The sequence below is a fragment of the Protomyctophum bolini genome (genome assembly GCF_963924005.1).
Source record: "Protomyctophum bolini genome assembly, chromosome: 16".
Taxonomy (NCBI): domain Eukaryota; kingdom Metazoa; phylum Chordata; class Actinopteri; order Myctophiformes; family Myctophidae; genus Protomyctophum; species Protomyctophum bolini.
In genome coordinates, this window is record NC_137877.1 from 122140 (window position 1) to 148888 (window position 26749).

General features: G+C 40.7%; 1 protein-coding gene across 2 annotated transcripts in view; it reads right to left on the reverse strand.

Annotated features, from left to right (window-relative positions):
* Positions 1–590: 590 nt before the first annotated feature.
* LOC308330782 (uncharacterized protein) overlaps positions 591–26749 on the reverse strand; it is a 68128-nt gene continuing 41969 nt past the window's right edge. Inside the window, exons 1-5 of one of the 2 annotated variants that reach the window (XM_080785796.1) lie at positions 10705–10779; positions 10132–10223; positions 8716–8878; positions 6008–6145; positions 592–3215 (exon numbers count right to left, since the gene is read on the reverse strand). In XM_080785796.1, coding sequence (XP_080641922.1) covers positions 3096–3215; positions 6008–6145; positions 8716–8841 — 384 coding nt within the window. In that variant the 5' untranslated portion in view covers positions 8842–8878; positions 10132–10223; positions 10705–10779 and the 3' untranslated portion in view covers positions 592–3095. Of the gene's footprint in view, positions 3216–6007; positions 6146–8715; positions 8879–10131; positions 10224–10704; positions 10780–26749 lie in introns of those variants that run through there. The other variant, XM_080785797.1, reaches the window with a different exon arrangement.

Below are 26749 nucleotides of genomic sequence, written 5' to 3' on the forward strand. Positions count from 1 at the left end.
AATAAATAAGCATATAGAAACTATTTCACATTAACAATGTTGGTAAAACTAAGATATTTGAGGGGAAATATATAATTTATATCCACAAATAAAATATTATCATTGATTAACTCCATTCCTCTAGTCTCCATCCCTTTAGTTTCCATGAACATTGTAATTGAATGAATGTCATATCTGCAGTATGCACTGTTAGTCATGCACTTTTCAGGGAGAGTAGGGCAGACCATGATACGATCATGGTCATGATGTACATTGTTTTGTTACTAAAAATAAAATGAGACATTTTTCATATTAAAACTAAATATATGTCTGTATTGCATGTTCAAACCTAAAATGTATTTGACTAAGACTAAGACTATATAGTGCTTCTTTGTTTTAGTTTTCCGCCAGCTGGTAAAAAACACTGTTCATGTCAATGAAAGTTACATTCCGAGGTGTTTAATATTAAAACAAACGTCTTGTAACAAACACTAGCAGCGTGCTTGTTTGGGCGTGTCAGTGACTGTGTGTGGTGGTGGTGTGCAAGAGGTGGCACGCACGACCTGATGACTTAAATACATGCACGTGCGTTATTATGGATCCCACCGCAGCTCAGCCTCAACAGAGCTGAATCCGTTTTTATTCTACGGTCTCTGTCGCCCTCAAGTGGACAAAATCAGTAACAGGCCTAGAACCACAGTATGTTTCCTCTGCTGCCTTAAATGAATTACCTTTTGTAGGGTTGAGTTGAGTAAAGTTATATTTGAAAATAGGGTTAAAAAAATATCTATAACATAAATATATAACAGACCACACAATGTACTTTGAAATAACTTAAAATGGATAATAATTAACCCATGAGTTATAGTTACAATATTTAATTACTGAAGGTTAGTTCATATTGAACCCATTGCAATTTAGGCTGCTTGTTTCTTGTGTTTGTTGACACCAACAGAGAAAGAAGCATGTTGTTATTATTTTCTTATGAACACCAGACTCTGCACAACAAGCTATGAAAAAAAGAGAATACAGAAGAAACATTTAATTCTTTAAAACTATGGATGGAGCTGAAAATATTCACCATTTCAGCAACGCCAAGGAGCGCTTTCACCAAACAATAGCTGTGGAAATAGTGTATTTGGACTTGTTTACAGGTGGAGAGGAACTTTAATATTTCACCACTACACCCATAGGTGTCCCTGACAGACTTATCACACATCACCACCAACCAGTTCATTCATTGAGCTGACTACAAGTTAAAAAAAACATTACACTAATCTACTGATGTGGTAGACAATTAGTGGACAATAAAACACTGGATAAAACATCAGCACTCGACTGCAGTAATAAACACAGATCAAATAATTTAAGGGCACTATGATCGCTTCACAGGATTCCCACACATTTTTACCAATGAATTTACAGAACCCAATTTCCAGGAATATAACAATTCAGTGCAATGATGAGTCTCTTACTCCTATGTGCAACAATGCCCAAAGACAGGCAGTGTAGCAACAATAAAGCATAGACTATAGAACGGTATGATCGGATCATTCTATTCCAAATGTTGCCTAATGTTTTTCTACACCACCTCTCCTAGGACATAGGATAAGGGCCGATTCATACTCCTATTTTAGAGCCGAATAAAAGTCGGTTCGGCTCTGTAGAGCCTACAATTTGACGTCATTTGAGGTTCGGGGGGGGTGGGGCGGGTACCGTCCTAAAGTCGGCTCTTCGGTGCTACTGAAAATTTCTGACGAGCCGAAATCATTTCGGCACTACAGCGCCGAAACAGCGGTAAAAATAGGAGTATGAATCGGCCCTTACTCTGCAGCACGCTGTGAGCTTGTAGATCGGTTCATTTTTGTCAGTGTCAAGCTGTGCTTCATTTGATGCTGATTGCCTTCATTTTACACTCTCAAGACTTGAAGATCTAATAAGGGTCCATTTGGTTACCAACTGATATCATTTAGCTGTATGGGGACCACCTGGAACCGGACCACTGGTGGCGAATCACTGCCTTACAATATTAAATATGAAGCAAATATAGATTGAAGTGCTTCGACACAAGACTGAATGGAAACCAAAATAAAATAACAAAGTGCTCGTCACTGAACGGTACTGTAGCCCAATTTATCTTGTGCTTAAAGCAAACTAAAATAACAAAGTGCTCGTCACTGAACGGTACTGTAGCCCAATTTATCTTGTGCTTAAAGCAAACTAAAATAACAAAGTGCTCGTCACTGAACGGTACTGTAGCCCAATTTATCTTGTGCTTAAAAATGCTCATTATTTATATAAATAATGTTCTATCATTTAGTTCAACAATAAAATGTTGAAATGTATTATAGTTGTATCAAATAATGTTATATTCTTTAATTCAAACAATAAAATATGTATTTAATTTAAATACATAAAACATTTATTATTTAAAATAACAAATGTTCATAGCTGAAATTAAATTGTATGTCCCGTGAGCTGTGCAACCCGGACCACGCATCACAGCCAATATTTAACCCATTTTGGGCGGGAACCCATTTTGGTGTTTTAAGCATTGTCATGCTTTAGCTGTTGAAAAATAGCAGATCTAAAGCTCATAGCGCAGCACCGAGTGCCACACTACAAGCTTGTAGGTCTGATATTTTTGAAAAATCGTGAAAATGTGGCACAAATCTTTGAATATATATTCTTTCAGAGGGAACATTTTTAACTCATATTTGCTTCCCCCATTTTTCCCCTCACTGTATACGTTTCTTTTCCATTTTTGCTTCCTTTATGATTAATTCCTGTTCTGTTCTTTAACTATATAGAAGTGTCTATTTGTACGTCTCTAAATGTTTTGATGAATTGAACATGGTGGACCCTGTTGTAAACAAGTGTAATGCAAACTGTTAATAAATATTTCAATCAATCAATCAATTCTGGATTTGATAAGCGAGAAACACCAACACACACTCACAAAGTCACCCAAGTGAAAAACCATTAAATATACTTCATATAAAAAATAAAAAAAGTGACCAAAGTGTTCCTGTGCCTCAATGTCAGAAATGTGAGAGTTCACCGGAGGTGGGAGGAGCATTAAATGCCAACCTGGCTGAAAACACAATCTCCTCCCCTCAGTGGTGTTGGTGATGGCTCACAGACGCAGACGGCGGCTGCAGGTCTTTGCTCTCTGTGTCCGAAGCAGAGTCGATGTCCTGCGTCTGCTGTTTCATCCACATGGCAGCTCCTCGTGTCTGAGATATAGAAACAGAAAGTTAGCTCCTCTAATGCAAGTAACTGACAATATATACACAAACTCTGATGAGGCAGCATCGCATTGTTTGAAAAAAATCACTCCTGTGTGAAGTGAGGGGCTTTTTACCAACCCTTATCATCTCACATCATGACGATATCATAACATAACATATATATGTCGATTTGCTCAGTGACAGACAAAACAGACACTGTTCATTGTTAAGTTAAACGCCCGGGGGTATTTATTACATTAACCCATTCAAGGACGGGAACCCCTTTTGGGATTATGTTATGCTTTAGCTATTGAAAAATAGCAGATTTACAAGCTCATAGTGCGGCACTAAGTGCCGCGCTACGAGCTTGTAGAAAAATTGTGAAAATGTGGCGTGAATCTTTGAATATATATTCTTTCCCTGTGGACGTTTTTAACTTCAATCTTTGCTTCTGGGGGGTCTCTGGAACAGATAGGGGTCCCGCGGCCAAATACAGATAATTCTGGAGGTCCTTGACATGAAGAAAGTTGAGCACCACTGACATACTATAGATCGACAACAACAGGAGGTATGATTAATTCTAACGCGACTAGCGGTGGGCCGTCTAACACATAATCTTTGCTTAGAATTGGACGGAATTATTTAGATTTAGATTCACGCCAGCCTGTGGAGCGATGCGATGGGTTTTGATATCAATACATCACCGTCCTTTTATTGATCTCAGTCCTGGGCGACGAGTGTTACTAATTGATAGGACGGAGAACTCCGTCCTTGCCGCTCGGGTGTTAATGGCATTAAATGTTTGTGTTAGTGACAAAACAAACATTAAACTCTGTCCATTGTCAATGGACAAGACAAACATTAAACTCTGTCCATTGTCAATGGCGTTTTGAATGTTTGTCTAGACAAGACAAACTTAATTAAATTAAACATAGGAGGGGCCAGCGCCCCTCAAAAATAGAATCTTTTGTATTAGCTTTAATATGTCATGTTACTTAAGGACTGGGATCTGAGATGATGATCATTACTGTGTCTACAGTACCTGCCCCTGAGATGTCTATCAGTGAAAGATTCAATATAAAGAGGCTTTTTACAAAAGTTGTGGGGCATCTTATAAACTGGGTGGGGGCGCGAGACGAGCAGTGACGCTGACGCACAATGAATTTGGCTTAAAATAAAACGGCGATATAGCTGCAGAAGATAGAGGAGCGCATATTGGATTGGTCTTTTATTTAACAATTAAACAGCGCCTGAACCAGGCATTACCTCTCCATCAAATAAAAATATATATAATCCAAACTCCTCTGTCAATTGTAAACGAACGGTAACATGAATGAACTCTTCAAGACACTTGTCAGAAATAAAATCAACCACGGTTGATTTGATTGATCATAAAGTTAACGTGACTGTGAGTGTGTGTATGGGAAAAATATATAAACTTCACAGATTATAGATCACTTGGAATTATAACAATCTGTTGAGTATTGCCTGAATAATGCCACTGGTGAAATCCCATTTTTTATCGACATGCGATGCCGATGGAGAAATCCCACATAGTTAAATTACAGATGAAGAATTATAATCCAAGGTTTGTCAATCATATTATGGTTTATGGTTGAAAGTAAACCATAATAAGTAAACATTAAGAAGAGATCTGCAGTCATTGTGCTGCATGAGAGCAGCTCCGCTTGCTAATTGAGTTGACATTTGCGCAACTTCACTGCATGGCATTACAGTAATTAGTTATTTGCCAGCACCTGCTCCAATAAAGGCCTAAATCGAACTTTATTTATATAGCACATTTAAAACAATAAAAGCTGACCAAATTGCTGTAGGCCTACAGGCTGAAACAAGTGGAGCACAAAAAAAAGCATAATTAAAAGAAAAAACACAGGCAAATAGTATAGGCTACATAATTACAATAATATGATCAGGTGCAATTAAATGCCAAAGAGAAAAGGTGTTTTGGTCTGGGTATGTAGGAGCTGCTCTGCTGCATGGGAGTTCACAGTGATGGAACAGGTCAGTCTTCAGACAAGAAAAAAAAAAGATATCGCTGGCAACGGCAAAATCAATTCTCTGCATCGCCAAAATAAAAATATAGGCCTAGTTTCATTTGTGCCATTATACTCTCAGCCAATATGCACAACGCAGCGCATGATATTGCAGATCTTCGAATTTCCGGTGCGCGCACAAGTATAATGTACACCGCCAGGCTCCACAAGGTTCTCAGCGCAATGGCGCATCGATAAAAGTTGGGATTTTATAGTGGCATTATTCAGGCAATACTCAACAGATTGTTATAATTCCAAGTGATCTATAATCTGTGAGTTTATATTTTCATTTGGGTGTAAGTAATGTTTTTATATGACTTATCAAACATGGTAGCCTATATTTAATGTCCACTGAGCTGTGGTGCGCTTGCCTACACTCTCAATTAGGGATTTTCCCAGCGGTCATTTTCACTCTCGTGTAGCCTACAACCTTTATTCAAATAGGGTATTTTAAAATGCAACCACACTTTCGATTTATTTTTCCTGGCTCCTGGGACTGCAGCTGCACTTGTTCAGTTGACTTCCTTGTTAACACGGGGAAAGAGGAGGCGTTGCGAGGTGCTGCGAGGCGCAAGCATGGGGCCGTCTCGGACCAAAAGCGGACGCTTTTTTAATGACTATTCGATTCAAAATGTTAAAATCGATTCCCGTGCGTATCAATTGAACGTCGATTAATCAATTTTTTTGGGTCAGCCCTAGTCCACACTACTACTGTACACTATCCCAGGTTAGGGTCGGACTCACCTCAGCGGTGGACTGCAGGCTGCAGGGCGAACATGATCTGGTTGACTCCGTGGTGAACGGGCTTTCCGTAGGTGGCTCCCTTCGGTACGGGGCGTTCACGACCATCACGCCGCACACGGATACGATAGATGACGTAGCCTGTTGAAACAAAAAAAGATATGATAATGACGTAAACATACGCTAATGACGTAGCCTGTTGGAATAGAACACAGTGCTGCTGTTTTTGCTTGTAAAATGTGTTATATTGATTTCGGCAACACAAAATCTTTCTCAAATGTCATAAATACATATACCTAACATCTTACATATACCTAACATCTAAAACAAGTACTGGTGCCTTAGTTTACTCATACGTTAATCTAGATCAGTGGTAACCAACCTTTTCAAGCCCAAGAGCCCATTTTATTCCCAATTGTAAGCCAAGATCTACCACTAAAACGTGTTAGAAAAAACACTTGTTTTTTTGCTATTTCTGACAGACTCAATGCATGTGCACACATCCACACAAAGACTAAAGCTTAAATTAGAATAAATACTTATAGTAAGTTTGTTATATTATCAATGTCAAATAATATTAAGACAAATTAGAAATAATTAGTATTAGAAATATTTTGTTTCTCATTTCAATGAATATTCACATTGGCAGATGTTCAAATGACATAGGCATAACATGACCATATATATTTGCACAGATATGGTGACATACTCTCAGGGTCAGCCCACCTTTAATGAGACTGCTGTGTTATCTGCAAGCGTTTTGAAATCTGGTTCATATTTAGTGATTGCCAGTCTGAGGGTGTCATTAAGATGTGAGTCAGTCATACGAGTTCTAAACTTGGATTTTATTATTTTCATTTGTGAAAAGGCCATTTCACATAAGTATCGGACAGCAGTTCAATGACAGTAGGCTCAGTAAATAGGATTTGATACAAAAGCAGCTACTTGACTCATGCGTTGTACTTCAACAAGTTTTCATATTTCATATTTATCATATCTTTTGCTCTATGTGTGCGTGTGTACAGATTTCAAACTGTAGCATTGATTATTGTCACGGACAGAAGTCATTCTTTATTTCTTTCCCTTTGCATATGCCCTGGAGTGCACTCGCCTATTAGTTTGCATTGCAGACTGGTATATGCAGTATATTTGTCTCATTTTTATATTTGTGTTTGAGGAGAACGAGACTATGCATTCCTTTAAGCAACACAACTTCTGCAGCTGCATCCATATGTTTAGAATTTGCATCAATGATCAAATCCCAATAATAAAAAATATAACAACGAACAACGAAAACTGAAGGAGCAGCGGCGCTATCGGCTAGTAGTCCCAACTCGAAGTGTCTGCAGCCTGTCACGAGGCCCCGTGAGCACGTTGTTCCGTATTTTAATGTCGGGTCGGAGAATAAATACAGTATGAATGACGGCGGGATTTATTTGACCACTCTGTCCTGCTTTCTTCACGAGAAGAGAAGAGCGCTCACAGCTGCTAATATGGTAGCAGCCGTGTGGCTGTCAGTTCTCTTTACGGCATGACGTAATGGGAACCTGGGTCTGGGAAGCTCAGAGCTGCAGCCATTGGCTCATGATACGAGCACACGACCAATGGGACAGATCATTCAGTGTTGCTAAGATACCACCCCCCCACCACACACACGCACACACACACACACCCTTGGACGATGGGGTCTATTCTCAAACTCAGAGCCACAGCGCTCTGCTCAAAATTAATTTGTATGTGACGAGCGGCACTGACATTATTCCAATGGGTCTGAGCACTTCGCGATCGACTCGAAAGGTTCCCGCGAGCTACTGGTAGATCGCGAACCCCAGGTTGGTTACCCCTGATCTAGATCATGAAATGTAGCACATTTGTAAAAAAAGAAAAACGCTTCAACTAACGTAAATGGCACCCAGCACACTGAAACATACACACAGTGCTGTGCCCTGAGATGGAGGGATCAGCTGACCACTGCATGTCTTGTAGTTGAAGCGGATGTCAGATGTTTATAGGGTGAGCAGGAAAGGTGACAGCACTGAGCCCTGGGGAGTGCCTGTGATGTACACCAGCACCTCCGAACAGACAACCCTGCAGTCTCACATACTGCAGTCTGCCCCAGAGGTTCTTGGATCTTAGATCCATGCCACCAAACCATGCCCCCCCCCCCCCCCCCCCCCCCCTTCAACACAAGCTTCTGCAAGCAGTTGTGACCGGATAGTTTTGAAGACACTGGAGAAGTTTAAAAACAGCATGATTCTAACTGTATTGCCCAGGGTGTCAAAGTGTGTGAATGCCTTGTTTAGCATGTAGAATAGATGACATCATCAAACCTGGTATGCAGACTGAAGGGGGCCAATGTACTGATTGCACGGAGATGATCACAGTTCCTCCCCGTCTTCAGGGAGAGGATATCGTTTGGATCAGCCCCTCATAACACGTAGAAAATGCATGTTTTGGCCAGAAAGGAATCTTTTTCCTACCGGAAATAAAAAATACTTTGTTACTCCACTGCGCCCCTGCAGATATAAAAAAATCCCTTTCTGGCCAAAATAAATGCATTTTATACAAGTGGTGGGGAGCTCAGAGTGGAAAGTAGGCTTTCTAGTAATAACACAAGCCGCCTGTAGCCCAGCCTACAGACCCTACAGACCCAGTAAACACTCACCCTGCTAGGCCTTGTAGCCCAGCCTACAGACCCAGTAAACACTCACCCTGCTAGGCCTGCGGTCCTTGTCGGGCCTGGTGGGTCGGGGGGCTCTGTAGAGGTTGGACAGCTGGCGGTACTGCAGCAGGAAACGCATCACGTCCGACTGCTTCTTGCGCCACAACTCCTGCATGTATTTGTACGCCGACTACGCTCCCATCTTGGTGTATCTGCAGGAGGAGAGACAGCAGGACAGTAAGACAATGTACTTGTACAATAATACTTTCCGTCAAGAAATTATGTGCAGGAGTTTGGAAGCGCACGTCAAAGTCACCCTGCGCACCACCTGTTTCGAATTTGCACATAATGCAGGAGGCAGCAGTGCGCCCCGTTAATAAAAACGAGTGCTTCCAAACTGCAACACTTAGAAAAAGAATCACCTGCACAGAATGTCTTGACAGAAAGTAGCTCATATTAACAATAACAACATGTCTACAGTGGATTTTTATGACACACAAGCTCGGCAGATTGAAAGAGGATAATTCAAGCTTGGCCTACAGCTGCAATGTTGGTGAGTTTAATGTCGTTTAAGACAAGCAGATCGCAAACGCAAATTGGATGAATGGGGAGTCAATGGAGGGTATTGCAACTCTAGATTCATCCCATTATAAAAAAATCTAGAGTTGCAAATTGCTGCTAGTCTATCAACTAGGCTTGATAGATAGCCTGGTATAATCTGGGCTTTAAATGAGCTGTACTGTACTTTGAATGTTTGAACGTGTATGAAAGGTGGTATATAAATAAAATTGCCTTGCCTACTTGCTCAGACTGATATAGACTGTAAAAGGGTAACACACACACACACACACACACACACACACAGTCTGTATAATCATTCATAGGCTACTACTCATTGTTGACAGAACATACTGTATTAATTTCACACTCAGAGATGATAGATAATTAATTCACTGTTCATTCAGTCACTGACTGAACATGTGACTCATTCAGAGATAAAGTGGGGTATTTTGACGTAAACCCACCTTTTCAGACTCCATCATGGCCCATAGCACTTACCCCACCCCCTTAGATAGCATTTGATACAGACTTATAGCATGTTATGAAGACAGCACTATAATTGCACTGTACGTAGTCATAGCACGTCATAGTACATATGTATAGCATAGTATAGTATAGTATATATGTATAGTTTATATGTATAGTTTCATTATATATATATTCCACTGTTACTTTCTTAGCTTACGCATGTTTCATGATAAATGCTTTTTATGTGATGTATTCCCATGCTTTTTTGTTCTTGCTTAATGTAAATCGCTCTGGATTAAGAGCGTCTGCTAAATGCCTAAATTGTAAACTGACTGACCTGAATGGAATGTTCTCTCTCTCTGTGTGAATATCTCTCTCTGTGTGTGTGTGTGTGTGTGTGTGTGTGTGTGTGTGTGTGAATGAGGTGTAAACTGACCTTAAGACTGTTAACACTTCCAGTCGTTCCATTCTCAGAACAGCGTTGGTTGGTAAAAATAACATGAAAAGTCCCTTTAGTTTCGCTGCTGGCTGTAGAGACACGTAACGTAATTTAACTTTGGCAATGGAACCAAATGGACCCGCTCGTTCAGACAAGACGACTCGGTTCAATATATGTAACATATTTCCTGCTACGGTATCATTTATTATTAACAATAACAAATTGTCTTTGTCAATGTCTTTGCTAAAGTTTTTCGGCAGCGTCTAGTGAACAGATCTAATGAACAGATTTAAGACTTCCGGTGGACGATCTCTTCAAAATAAGAGTACCCTCTAGAGTATGAAAAAAAGTTTCATTTGCACATTAAAACTACAAATTAAGCATTTAAATGATGCTATATGATGCTAGAAGACACACATTATGTTTCTGTGTAAAAATAAGTAATTCAATAATAATAATAGTAATAATAAAGTTATCTAAATGCATAAATGCTCATCACTGGAGTGCATGGACTTTATAAAGTGGACACTGGACAAAAGACGGCTCCGCGAGGCAACTATCTGGACATACCCACGCGTTCGGGGAGATGTCCTCTACCACACCCCAGTCTCCGCTAAGCGGGAGAGGTGTAAAATTCACAGCTGGAGCCCTTCTACTGGGGTCAATGCAAAAAAAAATACCGTTTCCGGACCCAGAATGGACACTGGACATAAGACGGCTCCGCGAGGCAACTATCTGGACATACCCACGCGTCCGGGGAGATGTCCTCTACCACCCCACAGTCTCCACTAAGCGGGAGAGGTGTAAAATTCAGAGCAGCAGACCTTCTATTGGGGTCAACACTCAAAAAATTACCGTTTCCGGACCCAGACTGGACACTGGACAAAAGACGGCTCCGCGAGGCAACTATCTGGACATACCCACGCGTCCGGGGAGATGTCCTCTACCACACTCCACTCTCCGCTAAGCGGGAGAGGTGTAAAATTCACAGCAGCAGAGCTTCTACTGGGGTCAATGCAAAGAAATGTACCGTTTCCGGACCCAGAATGGACACTGGACAAAAGACGGCTCCGCGAGGCAACTATCTGGACATACCCACGCGTCCGGGGAGATGTCCTCTACCACCCCACAGTCTCCGCTAAGCGGGAGAGGTGTAAAATTCAGAGCAGCAGACCTTCTATTGGGGTCAACACTCAAAAAATTACCGTTTCCGGACCCAGACTGGACACTGGACAAAAGACGGCTCCGCGAGGCAACTATCTGGACATACCCACGCGTCCGGGGAGATGTCCTCTACCACACCCCACTCTCCGCTAAGCGGGAGAGGTGTAAAATTCACAGCAGCAGAGCTTCTACTGGGGTCAATGCAAAGAAATGTACCGTTTCCGGACCCAGAATGGACACTGGACAAAAGACGGCTCCGCGAGGCAACTATCTGGACATACCCACGCGTTCGGGGGGATGTCCTCTACCACCCCACAGTCTCCGCTAAGCGGGAGAGGTGTAAAATTCACAGCTGGAGCCCTTCTACTGGGGTCAATGCAAAGAAATGTACCGTTTCCGGACCCAGAATGGACACTGGACAAAAGACGGCTCCGCGAGGCAACTATCTGGACATACCCACGCGTCCGGGGAGATGTCCTCTACCACACCCCACTCTCCGCTAAGCGGGAGAGGTGTAAAATTCACAGCAGCAGAGCTTCTACTGGGGTCAATGCAAAGAAATGTACCGTTTCCGGACCCAGAATGGACACTGGACAAAAGACGGCTCCGCGAGGCAACTATCTGGACATACCCACGCGTTCGGGGGGATGTCCTCTACCACCCCACAGTCTCCGCTAAGCGGGAGAGGTGTAAAATTCACAGCTGGAGCCCTTCTACTGGGGTCAATGCAAAGAAATGTACCGTTTCCGGACCCAGAATGGACACTGGACAAAAGACGGCTCCGCGAGGCAACTATCTGGACATACCCATGCGTTCGGGGAGATGTCCTCTACCACCCCACAGTCTCCGCTAAGCGGGAGAGGTGTAAAATTCACAGCTGGAGCCCTTCTACTGGGGTCAATGCAAAAAAGATGACCGTTTCCGGACCCAGAATGGACACTGGACAAAAGACGGCTCCGCGAGGCAACTATCTGGACATACCCACGTGTTCGGGGAGATGTCCTGTACCACACCCCAGTCTCCGCTAAGCGGGAGAGGTGTAAAATTCACAGCTGGAGCCCTTCTACTGGGGTCACTGCAAAAGAATGTACCGTTTCCGGACCCAGAATGGACACTGGACAAAAGACGGCTCCGCGAGGCAACTATCTGGACATACCCACGCGTCCGGGGAGATGTCCTCTACCACCCCACAGTCTCCGCTAAGCGGGAGAGGTGTAAAATTCACAGCAGCAGAGCTTCTACTGGTGTCAATGCAAAAAAATGTACCGTTTCCGGACCCAGACTGGACACTGGACAAAAGACGGCTCCGCGAGGCAACTATCTGGACATACCCACGCGTCCGGGGAGATGTCCTCTACCACACCCCACCCTCCGCTAAGCGGGAGAGGTGTAAAATTCACAGCAGCAGAGCTTCTACTGGGGTCAATGCAAAACACAATTTTACACCTCTCCCGCTTAGCGAAGAGTGGGGTGTGGTAGAGGACATCTCCCCGGACGCGTGGGTATGTCCAGATAGTTGCCTCGCGGAGCCGTCTTTTGTCTAGGACTTGGGACTAACTTTAATAACTTGAATGAATCCTTTTACAACAACACTGTCTGTGTCTTTATCCTCCCATTCTTTTTTAAGGTCCATCAAAGCTTTGATCTCACTGTTATCCTTCCATCCTTGTTTCCGCTGTTCATATTTGACCTGCCTGTACAAAGAAGTGTCTTTGCCAACTCCGCTACGATTTCCAGCTATTAAAGACCTTGGGTCTGCATTGTTTACTGCCTCAATGTAAGCATTATGTGCAAATCGGTTCATCATTGATCTACCCAAGTTTGCACGCTCTGTGCTTCTAATGTATCTACCTCTCAATTTGTCCTTTGTGTGATATATGTTGCCAGTGTAAGCTATATGAAATATGCCGTCTTCGAATGAATGGAGATGTATTTTAAAGGTCATCTCACATGAAGTATGCCGACAGGCGCCATTGATTGTCAGACATGGCTTGCTTGATTTTCTAACGACAGCGGTAGAAAAGTGGTGATTAACAAAACGGATTATACAGTATGGATTCCTTGACTTTGCTGGCAAACAGCTCTTGCCATTCATACATCTTAAAATGTTTATTTCCTTTGACTCTTAAGGAGTTTACAGTGTCCCATTCTGAAGACTTCAAAGTAAAGGTAGTAGGTTCAATGGCACTGTGTTTGAAGGGTCCTAATGTAGCACTAGATAGTCCCAAGACACTCTGAACAGTACCATCATCTAGACTCAGAGTCTGTACAGACTGATTATGTACAGTGCTATACGAGTGATCTATTTCTACAGCATCTAGACTCAGAGTCTGTACAGACTGATTATCTACAGTGCTCTCATGAAATGCGTGGTGCACAACAACTGGCTTTATAGGCTGAACATGAACACTGCTGGTTTGATTTAAATGTGATTCATCTACACTAGTGCTGTCTTCCTCAACTCCAACAACTGGCTTTATAGGCTGCACATGAACACGAACACTGCTGGTTTGATTTAAATGTGATTCATCTACACTAGTGCTGTCTTCCTCAACTCCAACAACTGGCTTTATAGGCTGCACATGAACACGAACACTGCTGGTTTGATTTAAATGTGATTAATCTACACTAGTGCTGTCTTCCTCAACTCCAACAACTGGCTTTATAGGCTGCACATGAACACGAACACTGCTGGTTTGATTTAAATGTGATTCATCTACACTAGTGCTGTCTTCCTCAACTCCAACAACTGGCTTTATAGGCTGCACATGAACACGAACACTGCTGGTTTGATTTAAATGTGACCCCAATAGAAGGTCTGCTGCTCTGAATTTTACACCTCTCCCGCTTAGCGGAGACTGTGGGGTGGTAGAGGACATCTCCCCGGACGCGTGGGTATGTCCAGATAGTTGCCTCGCGGAGGCCTCTTTGTCCAGTGTCCATTCTGGGTCCGGAAACGGTACATTTCTTTGCATTGACCCCAGTAGAAGGGCTCCAGCTGTGAATTTTACACCTCTCCCGCTTAGCGAAGACTGGGGTGTGGTACAGGACATCTCCCTGAACACTTGGGTATGTCCAGATAGTTGCCTCGCGGAGCCGTCTTTTGTCCAGTGTCCATTCTGGGTCCGGAAACGGTACATTTCTTTGCATTGACCCCAGTAGAAGGGCTCCAGCTGTGAATTTTACACCTCTCCCGCTTAGCGGAGACTGTGGGGTGGTAGAGGACATCTCCCCGGACGCGTGGGTATGTCCAGATAGTTGCCTCGCGGAGCCGTCTTTTGTCCAGTGTCCATTCTGGGTCCGGAAACGGTACATTCTTTTGCAGTGACCAAAGTAGAAGGGCTCCAGCTGTGAATTTTACACCTCTCCCGCTTAGCGGAGACTGGGGTGTGGTACAGGACATCTCCCCGAACACGTGGGTATGTCCAGATAGTTGCCTCGCGGAGCCGTCTTTTGTCCAGTGTCCATTCTGGGTCCGGAAACGGTCATCTTTTTTGCATTGACCCCAGTAGAAGGGCTCCAGCTGTGAATTTTACACCTCTCCCGCTTAGCGGAGACTGTGGGGTGGTAGAGGACATCTCCCCGAACGCGTGGGTATGTCCAGATAGTTGCCTCGCGGAGCCGTCTTTTGTCCAGTGTCCATTCTGGGTCCGGAAACGGTACATTTCTTTGCATTGACCCCAGTAGAAGGGCTCCAGCTGTGAATTTTACACCTCTCCCGCTTAGCGAAGACTGGGGTGTGGTACAGGACATCTCCCTGAACACTTGGGTATGTCCAGATAGTTGCCTCGCGGAGCCGTCTTTTGTCCAGTGTCCATTCTGGGTCCGGAAACGGTACATTTCTTTGCATTGACCCCAGTAGAAGGGCTCCAGCTGTGAATTTTACACCTCTCCCGCTTAGCGGAGACTGTGGGGTGGTAGAGGACATCCCCCCGAACGCGTGGGTATGTCCAGATAGTTGCCTCGCGGAGCCGTCTTTTGTCCAGTGTCCATTCTGGGTCCGGAAACGGTACATTTCTTTGCATTGACCCCAGTAGAAGCTCTGCTGCTGTGAATTTTACACCTCTCCCGCTTAGCGGAGAGTGGGGTGTGGTAGAGGACATCTCCCCGGACGCGTGGGTATGTCCAGATAGTTGCCTCGCGGAGCCGTCTTTTGTCCAGTGTCCATTCTGGGTCCGGAAACGGTACATTTCTTTGCATTGACCCCAGTAGAAGGGCTCCAGCTGTGAATTTTACACCTCTCCCGCTTAGCGGAGACTGTGGGGTGGTAGAGGACATCCCCCCGAACGCGTGGGTATGTCCAGATAGTTGCCTCGCGGAGCCGTCTTTTGTCCAGTGTCCATTCTGGGTCCGGAAACGGTACATTTCTTTGCATTGACCCCAGTAGAAGCTCTGCTGCTGTGAATTTTACACCTCTCCCGCTTAGCGGAGAGTGGGGTGTGGTAGAGGACATCTCCCCGGACGCGTGGGTATGTCCAGATAGTTGCCTCGCGGAGCCGTCTTTTGTCCAGTGTCCATTCTGGGTCCGGAAACGGTACATTTCTTTGCATTGACCCCAGTAGAAGGGCTCCAGCTGTGAATTTTACACCTCTCCCGCTTAGCGGAGACTGTGGGGTGGTAGAGGACATCCCCCCGAACGCGTGGGTATGTCCAGATAGTTGCCTCGCGGAGCCGTCTTTTGTCCAGTGTCCATTCTGGGTCCGGAAACGGTACATTTCTTTGCATTGACCCCAGTAGAAGCTCTGCTGCTGTGAATTTTACACCTCTCCCGCTTAGCGGAGAGTGGGGTGTGGTAGAGGACATCTCCCCGGACGCGTGGGTATGTCCAGATAGTTGCCTCGCGGAGCCGTCTTTTGTCCAGTGTCCAGTCTGGGTCCGGAAACGGTAATTTTTTGAGTGTTGACCCCAATAGAAGGTCTGCTGCTCTGAATTTTACACCTCTCCCGCTTAGCGGAGACTGTGGGGTGGTAGAGGACATCTCCCCGGACGCGTGGGTATGTCCAGATAGTTGCCTCGCGGAGGCCTCTTTGTCCAGTGTCCATTCTGGGTCCGGAAACGGTACATTTTTTTGCATTGACCCCAGTAGAAGCTCTGCTGCTGTGAATTTTACACCTCTCCCGCTTAGCGGAGACTGTGGGGTGGTAGAGGACATCTCCCCGGACGCGTGGGTATGTCCAGATAGTTGCCTCGCGGAGCCGTCTTTTGTCCAGTGTCCACTTTATAAAGTCCATGCACTCCAGTGAATAGCATTTATCCATTTAGATAACTTTTTTATGTTATTTAATTACTTATTTTTACACAGAAACATAATGTGTGTCTTTACAATAACTGTAATGTAATAATAATACTAATAATGTAATGTAAAAATTATTTAATTAACGAATTAAATAACCTTATTTTATTCTGAAAGCAACCGGATGTCTTAAATCTGCTAGCTCTCAGACCGGAAGTTCTAAATCTGCTCATAAGACGGAGCCAAGTTTTTCCACCACAAGCCGTCAGCATCCGGTGTGCAGCGTTTAAAAGAGGCCCGGACGGAAACACTTGAAACAGATCAGTTCCTACTCCAATGTCTGCTTCTGTCTGTCTGAGGAGGTTTACGGTACAACAGCGTTACTGCTTTTAATAACTTATAAAACATTTAAAATACCGATTATCGATGATGTTTAGGAACTTATAAAACTATAAACATTATAACGTTCATTTTCTCTCATTATAAAAGCTGTAGATTCATCGTTAAAGTTAATTATTGCTTTAAAACAAGCGTTGAGGTTAAATACACCATGTATTGTGTAATGTGTCGTTATCACCACAGAGTGGCAGCAAAGCCTATATTGTTGCCTATATATTGTAAACTGAGCTGTAAAATGAGGAGAAATGATTTGGCGTTTTAGTTGTTCATATTATTATTACTACTACTGCAAATAATAATAATAATAACAAAAAATAGTAATAGATAATAATAATATCCTTGTTGTGTGAATCTGTCTCAAACTAACAGCAGAAATATGTTCAGGATGATATGGAAATGTTTGACAACAAAACAGCAGTTTCTCAGTTATATAAGGATCCTCACAGCTTCATATCCTGCTACCCTAATAGACAGGGGGTACATGAGCACATGGCCGTTCATTCGTGCTCTATTTCCGACCAAACCACACTTCCACCACACATCTCTCTATGCAAAATAAAACCTGCACACTCCCACAAAACATATAGACTACATTGCATTCGCCAAAAATGTCTTATTTACTGTTTAAATATTACTTTTCTGACCTAATAGACAGGGGGTACATGAGCACATGGCCGTTCATTTCAAAATTCAAAAATGAAAAATGAAAAAAACTGTGGGTTATAGCCCATGTTTTTTGAAATTTTGAAAAAAAAAGTTAGCCTCATTTCTCATCATTTTGGACCGTGGGCTATAGCCCATATCGTACGGCATACTATGGCACGCCGTTTTTCATCATTTTTGAGGATTTGAAAAAAATGAAAAATGAAAAAAACGGTGGGTTATAGCCCATGTTTTTTTAAATTTTGAAAAAAAAAGTTAGCCTCGTTTCTCATCATTTTGGACCGTGGGCTATAGCCCATATCGTACGGCATACTATGGCACGCCGTTTTTCATCATTTTTGAGGATTTGAAAAAAATTAAAAATGAAAAAAACGGTGGGTTATAGCCCATGTTTTTTGAAATTTTGAAAAAAAAGTTAGCCTCGTTTCTCATCATTTTGGACCGTGGGCTATAGCCCATATCGTACGGCATACTATGGCACGCCGTTTTTCATCATTTTTGAGAATTTGAAAAAAATTAAAAATTAAAAAAACGATGGGTTATAGCCCATGTTTTTTGAAATTTTGAAAAAAAAAGTTAGCCTCGTTTCTCATCATTTTGGACCGTGGGCTATAGCCCATATCGTACGGCATACTATGGCACGCCGTTTTTCATCATTTTTGAGGATTTGAAAAAAATGAAAAATGAAAAAAACTGTGGGTTATAGCCCATGTTTTTTGAAATTTTGAAAAAAAAAGTTAGCCTCGTTTCTCATCATTTTGGACCGTGGGCTATAGCCCATATCGTACGGCATACTATGGCACGCCGTTTTTCATCATTTTTGAGGATTTGAAAAAAATGAAAAATGAAAAAAACGGTGGGTTATAGCCCATGTTTTTTTAAATTTTGAAAAAAAAAGTTAGCCTCGTTTCTCATCATTTTGGACCGTGGGCTATAGCCCATATCGTACGGCATACTATGGCACGCCGTTTTTCATCATTTTTGAGGATTTGAAAAAAATTAAAAATGAAAAAAACGGTGGGTTATAGCCCATGTTTTTTGAAATTTTGAAAAAAAAGTTAGCCTCGTTTCTCATCATTTTGGACCGTGGGCTATAGCCCATATCGTACGGCATACTATGGCACGCCGTTTTTCATCATTTTTGAGAATTTGAAAAAAATTAAAAATTAAAAAAACGATGGGTTATAGCCCATGTTTTTTGAAATTTTGAAAAAAAAAGTTAGCCTCGTTTCTCATCATTTTGGACCGTGGGCTATAGCCCATATCGTACGGCATACTATGGCACGCCGTTTTTCATCATTTTTGAGGATTTGAAAAAAATGAAAAATGAAAAAAACTGTGGGTTATAGCCCATGTTTTTTGAAATTTTGAAAAAAAAAGTTAGCCTCGTTTCTCATCATTTTGGACCGTGGGCTATAGCCCATATCGTACGGCATACTATGGCACGCCGTTTTTCATCATTTTTGAGGATTTGAAAAAAATGAAAAATGAAAAAAACGGTGGGTTATAGCCCATGTTTTTTTAAATTTTGAAAAAAAAAGTTAGCCTCGTTTCTCATCATTTTGGACCGTGGGCTATAGCCCATATCGTACGGCATACTATGGCACGCCGTTTTTCATCATTTTTGAGGATTTGAAAAAAATTAAAAATGAAAAAAACGGTGGGTTATAGCCCATGTTTTTTGAAATTTTGGAAAAAAAAGTTAGCCTCGTTTCTCATCATTTTGGACCGTGGGCTATAGCCCATATCGTACGGCATACTATGGCACGCCGTTTTTCATCATTTTTGAGGATTTGAAAAAAATTAAAAATGAAAAAAACGGTGGGTTATAGCCCATGTTTTTTGAAATTTTGAAAAAAAAGTTAGCCTCGTTTCTCATCATTTTGGACCGTGGGCTATAGCCCATATCGTACGGCATACTATGGCACGCCGTTTTTCATCATTTTTGAGAATTTGAAAAAAATTAAAAATTAAAAAAACGATGGGTTATAGCCCATGTTTTTTGAAATTTTGAAAAAAAAAGTTAGCCTCGTTTCTCATCATTTTGGACCGTGGGCTATAGCCCATATCGTACGGCATACTATGGCACGCCGTTTTTCATCATTTTTGAGGATTTGAAAAAAATGAAAAATGAAAAAAACTGTGGGTTATGGCCCATGTTTTTTGAAATTTTGAAAAAAAAAGTTAGCCTCGTTTCTCATCATTTTGGACCGTGGGCTATAGCCCATATCGTACGGCATACTATGGCACGCCGTTTTTCATCATTTTTGAGGATTTGAAAAAAATGAAAAATGAAAAAAACGGTGGGTTATAGCCCATGTTTTTTTAAATTTTGAAAAAAAAAGTTAGCCTCGTTTCTCATCATTTTGGACCGTGGGCTATAGCCCATATCGTACGGCATACTATGGCACGCCGTTTTTCATCATTTTTGAGGATTTGAAAAAAATTAAAAATTAAAAAAACGGTGGGTTATAGCCCATGTTTTTTGAAATTTTGGAAAAAAAAGTTAGCCTCGTTTCTCATCATTTTGGACCGTGGGCTATAGCCCATATCGTACGGCATACTATGGCACGCCGTTTTTCATCATTTTTGAGGATTTGAAAAAAATGAAAAATGAAAAAAACGGTGGGTTATAGCCCATGTTTTTTGAAATTTTGAAAAAAAAAGTTAGCCTCGTTTCTCATCATTTTGGACCGTGGGCTAAAGCCCATATCGTACGGCATACTATGGCACGCCGTTTTTCATCATTTTTGAGGATTTGAAAAAAATTAAAAATTAAAAAAACGGTGGGTTATAGCCCATGTTTTTTGAAATTTTGAAAAAAAAAGTTAGCCTCGTTTCTCATCATTTTGGACCGTGGGCTATAGCCCATATCGTACGGCATACTATGGCACGCCGTTTTTCATCATTTTTGAGGATTTGAAAAAAATGAAAAATGAAAAAAACGGTGGGTTATAGCCCATGTTTTTTGAAATTTTGAAAAAAAAAGTTAGCCTCGTTTCTCATCATTTTGGACCGTGGGCTATAGCCCATATCGTACGGCATACTATGGCACGCCGTTTTTCATCATTTTTGAGGATTTGAAAAAAATGAAAAATGAAAAAAACGGTGGGTTATAGCCCATGTTTTTTGAAATTTTGAAAAAAAAAGTTAGCCTCGTTTCTCATCATTTTGGACCGTGGGCTATAGCCCATATCGTACGGCATACTATGCCACGCCGTTTTTCATCATTTTTGAGGATTTGAAAAAAATTAAAAATGAAAAAAACGGTGGGTTATAGCCCATGTTTTTTGAAATTTTGGAAAAAAAAGTTAGCCTCGTTTCTCATCATTTTGGACCGTGGGCTATAGCCCATATCGTACGGCATACTATGGCACGCCGTTTTTCATCATTTTTGAGGATTTGAAAAAAATTAAAAATTAAAAAAACGGTGGGTTATAGCCCATGTTTTTTGAAATTTTGGAAAAAAAAGTTAGCCTCGTTTCTCATCATTTTGGACCGTGGGCTATAGCCCATATCGTACGGCATACTATGGCACGCCGTTTTTCATCATTTTTGAGGATTTGAAAAAAATGAAAAATGAAAAAAACGGTGGGTTATAGCCCATGTTTTTTTTAATTTTGAAAAAAAAGTTAGCCTCGTTTCTCATCATTTTGGACCGTGGGCTATAGCCCATATCGTACGGCATACTATGGCACGCCGTTTTTCATCATTTTTGAGGATTTGAAAAAAATTAAAAATGAAAAAAACGGTGGGTTATAGCCCATGTTTTTTGAAATTTTGGAAAAAAAAGTTAGCCTCGTTTCTCATCATTTTGGACCGTGGGCTATAGCCCATGTCGTACGGCATACTATGGCACGCCGTTTTTCATCATTTTTGAGGATTTGAAAAAAATGAAAAATGAAAAAAACGGTGGGTTATAGCCCATGTTTTTTGAAATTTTGAAAAAAAAAGTTAGCCTCGTTTCTCATCATTTTGGACCGTGGGCTATAGCCCATATCGTACGGCATACTATGGCACGCCGTTTTTCATCATTTTTGAGGATTTGAAAAAAATTAAAAATGAAAAAAACGGTGGGTTATAGCCCATGTCTTTTGAAATTTTGAAAAAAAAAGTTAGCCTCGTTTCTCATCATTTTGGACCGTGGGCTATAGCCCATATCGTACGGCATACTATGGCACGCCGTTTTTCATCATTTTTGAGGATTTGAAAAAAATTAAAAATGAAAAAAACGGTGGGTTATAGCCCATGTTTTTTGAAATTTTGGAAAAAAAAGTTAGCCTCGTTTCTCATCATTTTGGACCGTGGGCTATAGCCCATATCGTACGGCATACTATGGCACGCCGTTTTTCATCATTTTTGAGGATTTGAAAAAAATGAAAAATGAAAAAAACGGTGGGTTATAGCCCATGTTTTTTGAAATTTTGAAAAAAAAAGTTAGCCTCGTTTCTCATCATTTTGGACCGTGGGCTATAGCCCATATCGTACGGCATACTATGGCACGCCGTTTTTCATCATTTTTGAGGATTTGAAAAAAATTAAAAATTAAAAAAACGGTGGGTTATAGCCCATGTTTTTTGAAATTTTGAAAAAAAAAGTTAGCCTCGTTTCTCATCATTTTGGACCGTGGGCTATAGCCCATATCGTACGGCATACTATGGCACGCCGTTTTTCATCATTTTTGAGGATTTGAAAAAAATGAAAAATGAAAAAAACGGTGGGTTATAGCCCATGTTTTTTGAAATTTTGAAAAAAAAAGTTAGCCTCGTTTCTCATCATTTTGGACCGTGGTCTATAGCCCATATCGTACGGCATACTATGGCACGCCGTTTTTCATCATTTTTGAGGATTTGAAAAAAATGAAAAATGAAAAAAACGGTGGGTTATAGCCCATGTTTTTTGAAATTTTGGAAAAAAAAGTTAGCCTCGTTTCTCATCATTTTGGACCGTGGGCTATAGCCCATATCGTACGGCATACTATGGCACGCCGTTTTTCATCATTTTTGAGGATTTGAAAAAAATGAAAAATGAAAAAAACGGTGGGTTATAGCCCATGTTTTTTGAAATTTTGAAAAAAAAAGTTAGCCTCGTTTCTCATCATTTTGGACCGTGGGCTATAGCCCATATCGTACGGCATAATATGGCACGCCGTTTTTCATCATTTTTGAGGATTTGAAAAAAATTAAAAATTAAAAAAACGGTGGGTTATAGCCCATGTTTTTTGAAATTTTGAAAAAAAAAGTTAGCCTCGTTTCTCATCATTTTGGACCGTGGGCTATAGCCCATATCGTACGGCATACTATGGCACGCCGTTTTTCATCATTTTTGAGGATTTGAAAAAAATGAAAAATGAAAAAAACGGTGGGTTATAGCCCATGTTTTTTGAAATTTTGAAAAAAAAAGTTAGCCTCGTTTCTCATCATTTTGGACCGTGGGCTATAGCCCATATCGTACGGCATACTATGGCACGCCGTTTTTCATCATTTTTGAGGATTTGAAAAAAATGAAAAATGAAAAAAACGGTGGGTTATAGCCCATGTTTTTTGAAATTTTGAAAAAAAAAGTTAGCCTCGTTTCTCATCATTTTGGACCGTGGGCTATAGCCCATATCGTACGGCATACTATGGCACGCCGTTTTTCATCATTTTTGAGGATTTGAAAAAAATTAAAAATGAAAAAAACGGTGGGTTATAGCCCATGTTTTTTGAAATTCTGGAAAAAAAAGTTAGCCTCGTTTATCATCATTTTGGACCGTGGGCTATAGCCCATATCGTACGGCATACTATGGCACGCCGTTTTTCATCATTTTTGAGGATTTGAAAAAAATTAAAAATTAAAAAAACGGTGGGTTATAGCCCATGTTTTTTGAAATTTTGAAAAAAAAAGTTAGCCTCGTTTCTCATCATTTTGGACCGTGGGCTATAGCCCATATCGTACGGCATACTATGGCACGCCGTTTTTCATCATTTTTGAGGATTTGAAAAAAATGAAAAATGAAAAAAACGGTGGGTTATAGCCCATGTTTTTTGAAATTTTGAAAAAAAAAGTTAGCCTCGTTTCTCATCATTTTGGACCGTGGTCTATAGCCCATATCGTACGGCATACTATGGCACGCCGTTTTTCATCATTTTTGAGGATTTGAAAAAAATGAAAAATGAAAAAAACGGTGGGTTATAGCCCATGTTTTTTGAAATTTTGGAAAAAAAAGTTAGCCTCGTTTCTCATCATTTTGGACCGTGGGCTATAGCCCATATCGTACGGCATACTATGGCACGCCGTTTTTCATCATTTTTGAGGATTTGAAAAAAATGAAAAATGAAAAAAACGGTGGGTTATAGCCCATGTTTTTTGAAATTTTGAAAAAAAAAGTTAGCCTCGTTTCTCATCATTTTGGACCGTGGGCTATAGCCCATATCGTACGGCATAATATGGCACGCCGTTTTTCATCATTTTTGAGGATTTGAAAAAAATTAAAAATTAAAAAAACGGTGGGTTATAGCCCATGTTTTTTGAAATTTTGAAAAAAAAAGTTAGCCTCGTTTCTCATCATTTTGGACCGTGGGCTATAGCCCATATCGTACGGCATACTATGGCACGCCGTTTTTCATCATTTTTGAGGATTTGAAAAAAATGAAAAATGAAAAAAACGGTGGGTTATAGCCCATGTTTTTTGAAATTTTGAAAAAAAAAGTTAGCCTCGTTTCTCATCATTTTGGACCGTGGGCTATAGCCCATATCGTACGGCATACTATGGCACGCCGTTTTTCATCATTTTTGAGGATTTGAAAAAAATGAAAAATGAAAAAAACGGTGGGTTATAGCCCATGTTTTTTGAAATTTTGAAAAAAAAAGTTAGCCTCGTTTCTCATCATTTTGGACCGTGGGCTATAGCCCATATCGTACGGCATACTATGGCACGCCGTTTTTCATCATTTTTGAGGATTTGAAAAAAATTAAAAATTAAAAAAACGGTGGGTTATAGCCCATGTTTTTTGAAATTTTGAAAAAAAAAGTTAGCCTCGTTTATCATCATTTTGGACCGTGGGCTATAGCCCATATCGTACGGCATACTATGGCACGCCGTTTTTCATCATTTTTGAGGATTTGAAAAAAATGAAAAATGAAAAAAACGGTGGGTTATAGCCCATGTTTTTTGAAATTTTGAAAAAAAAAGTTAGCCTCGTTTCTCATCATTTTGGACCGTACGTCATACTATGGCACGCCGTTTTTCATCATTTTTGAGGATTTGAAAAAAATGAAAAATGAAAAAAACGGTGGGTTATAGCCCATGTTTTTTGAAATTTTGAAAAAAAAAGTTAGCCTCGTTTCTCATCATTTTGGACCGTGGGCTATAGCCCATATCGTACGGCATACTATGGCACGCCGTTTTTCATCATTTTTGAGGATTTGAAAAAAATTAAAAATGAAAAAAACGGTGGGTTATAGCCCATGTTTTTTGAAATTCTGGAAAAAAAAGTTAGCCTCGTTTATCATCATTTTGGACCGTGGGCTATAGCCCATATCGTACGGCATACTATGGCACGCCGTTTTTCATCATTTTTGAGGATTTGAAAAAAATTAAAAATTAAAAAAACGGTGGGTTATAGCCCATGTTTTTTGAAATTTTGAAAAAAAAAGTTAGCCTCGTTTCTCATCATTTTGGACCGTGGGCTATAGCCCATATCGTACGGCATACTATGGCACGCCGTTTTTCATCATTTTTGAGGATTTGAAAAAAATGAAAAATGAAAAAAACGGTGGGTTATAGCCCATGTTTTTTGAAATTTTGAAAAAAAAAGTTAGCCTCGTTTCTCATCATTTTGGACCGTACGTCATACTATGGCACGCCGTTTTTCATCATTTTTGAGGATTTGAAAAAAATGAAAAATGAAAAAAACGGTGGGTTATAGCCCATGTTTTTTGAAATTTTGAAAAAAAAAGTTAGCCTCGTTTCTCATCATTTTGGACCGTGGGCTATAGCCCATATCGTACGGCATACTATGGCACGCCGTTTTTCATCATTTTTGAGGATTTGAAAAAAATTAAAAATGAAAAAAACGGTGGGTTATAGCCCATGTTTTTTGAAATTTTGGAAAAAAAAGTTAGCCTCGTTTCTCATCATTTTGGACCGTGGGCTATAGCCCATATCGTACGGCATACTATGGCACGCCGTTTTTCATCATTTTTGAGGATTTGAAAAAAATGAAAAATGAAAAAAACGGTGGGTTATAGCCCATGTTTTTTTTTATTTTGAAAAAAAAAGGTTAGCCTCGTTTCTCATCATTTTGGACCGTGGGCTATAGCCCATATCGTACGGCATACTATGGCACGCCGTTTTTCATCATTTTTGAGGATTTGAAAAAAATGAAAAATGAAAAAAACGGTGGGTTATAGCCCATGTTTTTTGAAATTTTGAAAAAAAAAGTTAGCCTCGTTTCTCATCATTTTGGACCGTGGGCTATAGCCCATATCGTACGGCATACTATGGCACGCCGTTTTTCATCATTTTTGAGGATTTGAAAAAAATGAAAAATGAAAAAAACGGTGGGTTATAGCCCATGTTTTTTGAAATTTTGAAAAAAAAAGTTAGCCTCGTTTCTCATCATTTTGGACCGTGGGCTATAGCCCATATCGTACGGCATACTATGGCACGCCGTTTTTCATCATTTTTGAGGATTTGAAAAAAATTAAAAATGAAAAAAACGGTGGGTTATAGCCCATGTTTTTTGAAATTTTGGAAAAAAAAGTTAGCCTCGTTTATCATCATTTTGGACCGTGGGCTATAGCCCATATCGTACGGCATACTATGGCACGCCGTTTTTCATCATTTTTGAGGATTTGAAAAAAATTAAAAATTAAAAAAACGGTGGGTTATAGCCCATGTTTTTTGAAATTTTGAAAAAAAAAGTTAGCCTCGTTTCTCATCATTTTGGACCGTGGGCTATAGCCCATATCGTACGGCATACTATGGCACGCCGTTTTTCATCATTTTTGAGGATTTGAAAAAAATGAAAAATGAAAAAAACGGTGGGTTATAGCCCATGTTTTTTGAAATTTTGAAAAAAAAAGTTAGCCTCGTTTCTCATCATTTTGGACCGTGGGCTATAGCCCATATCGTACGGCATACTATGGCACGCCGTTTTTCATCATTTTTGA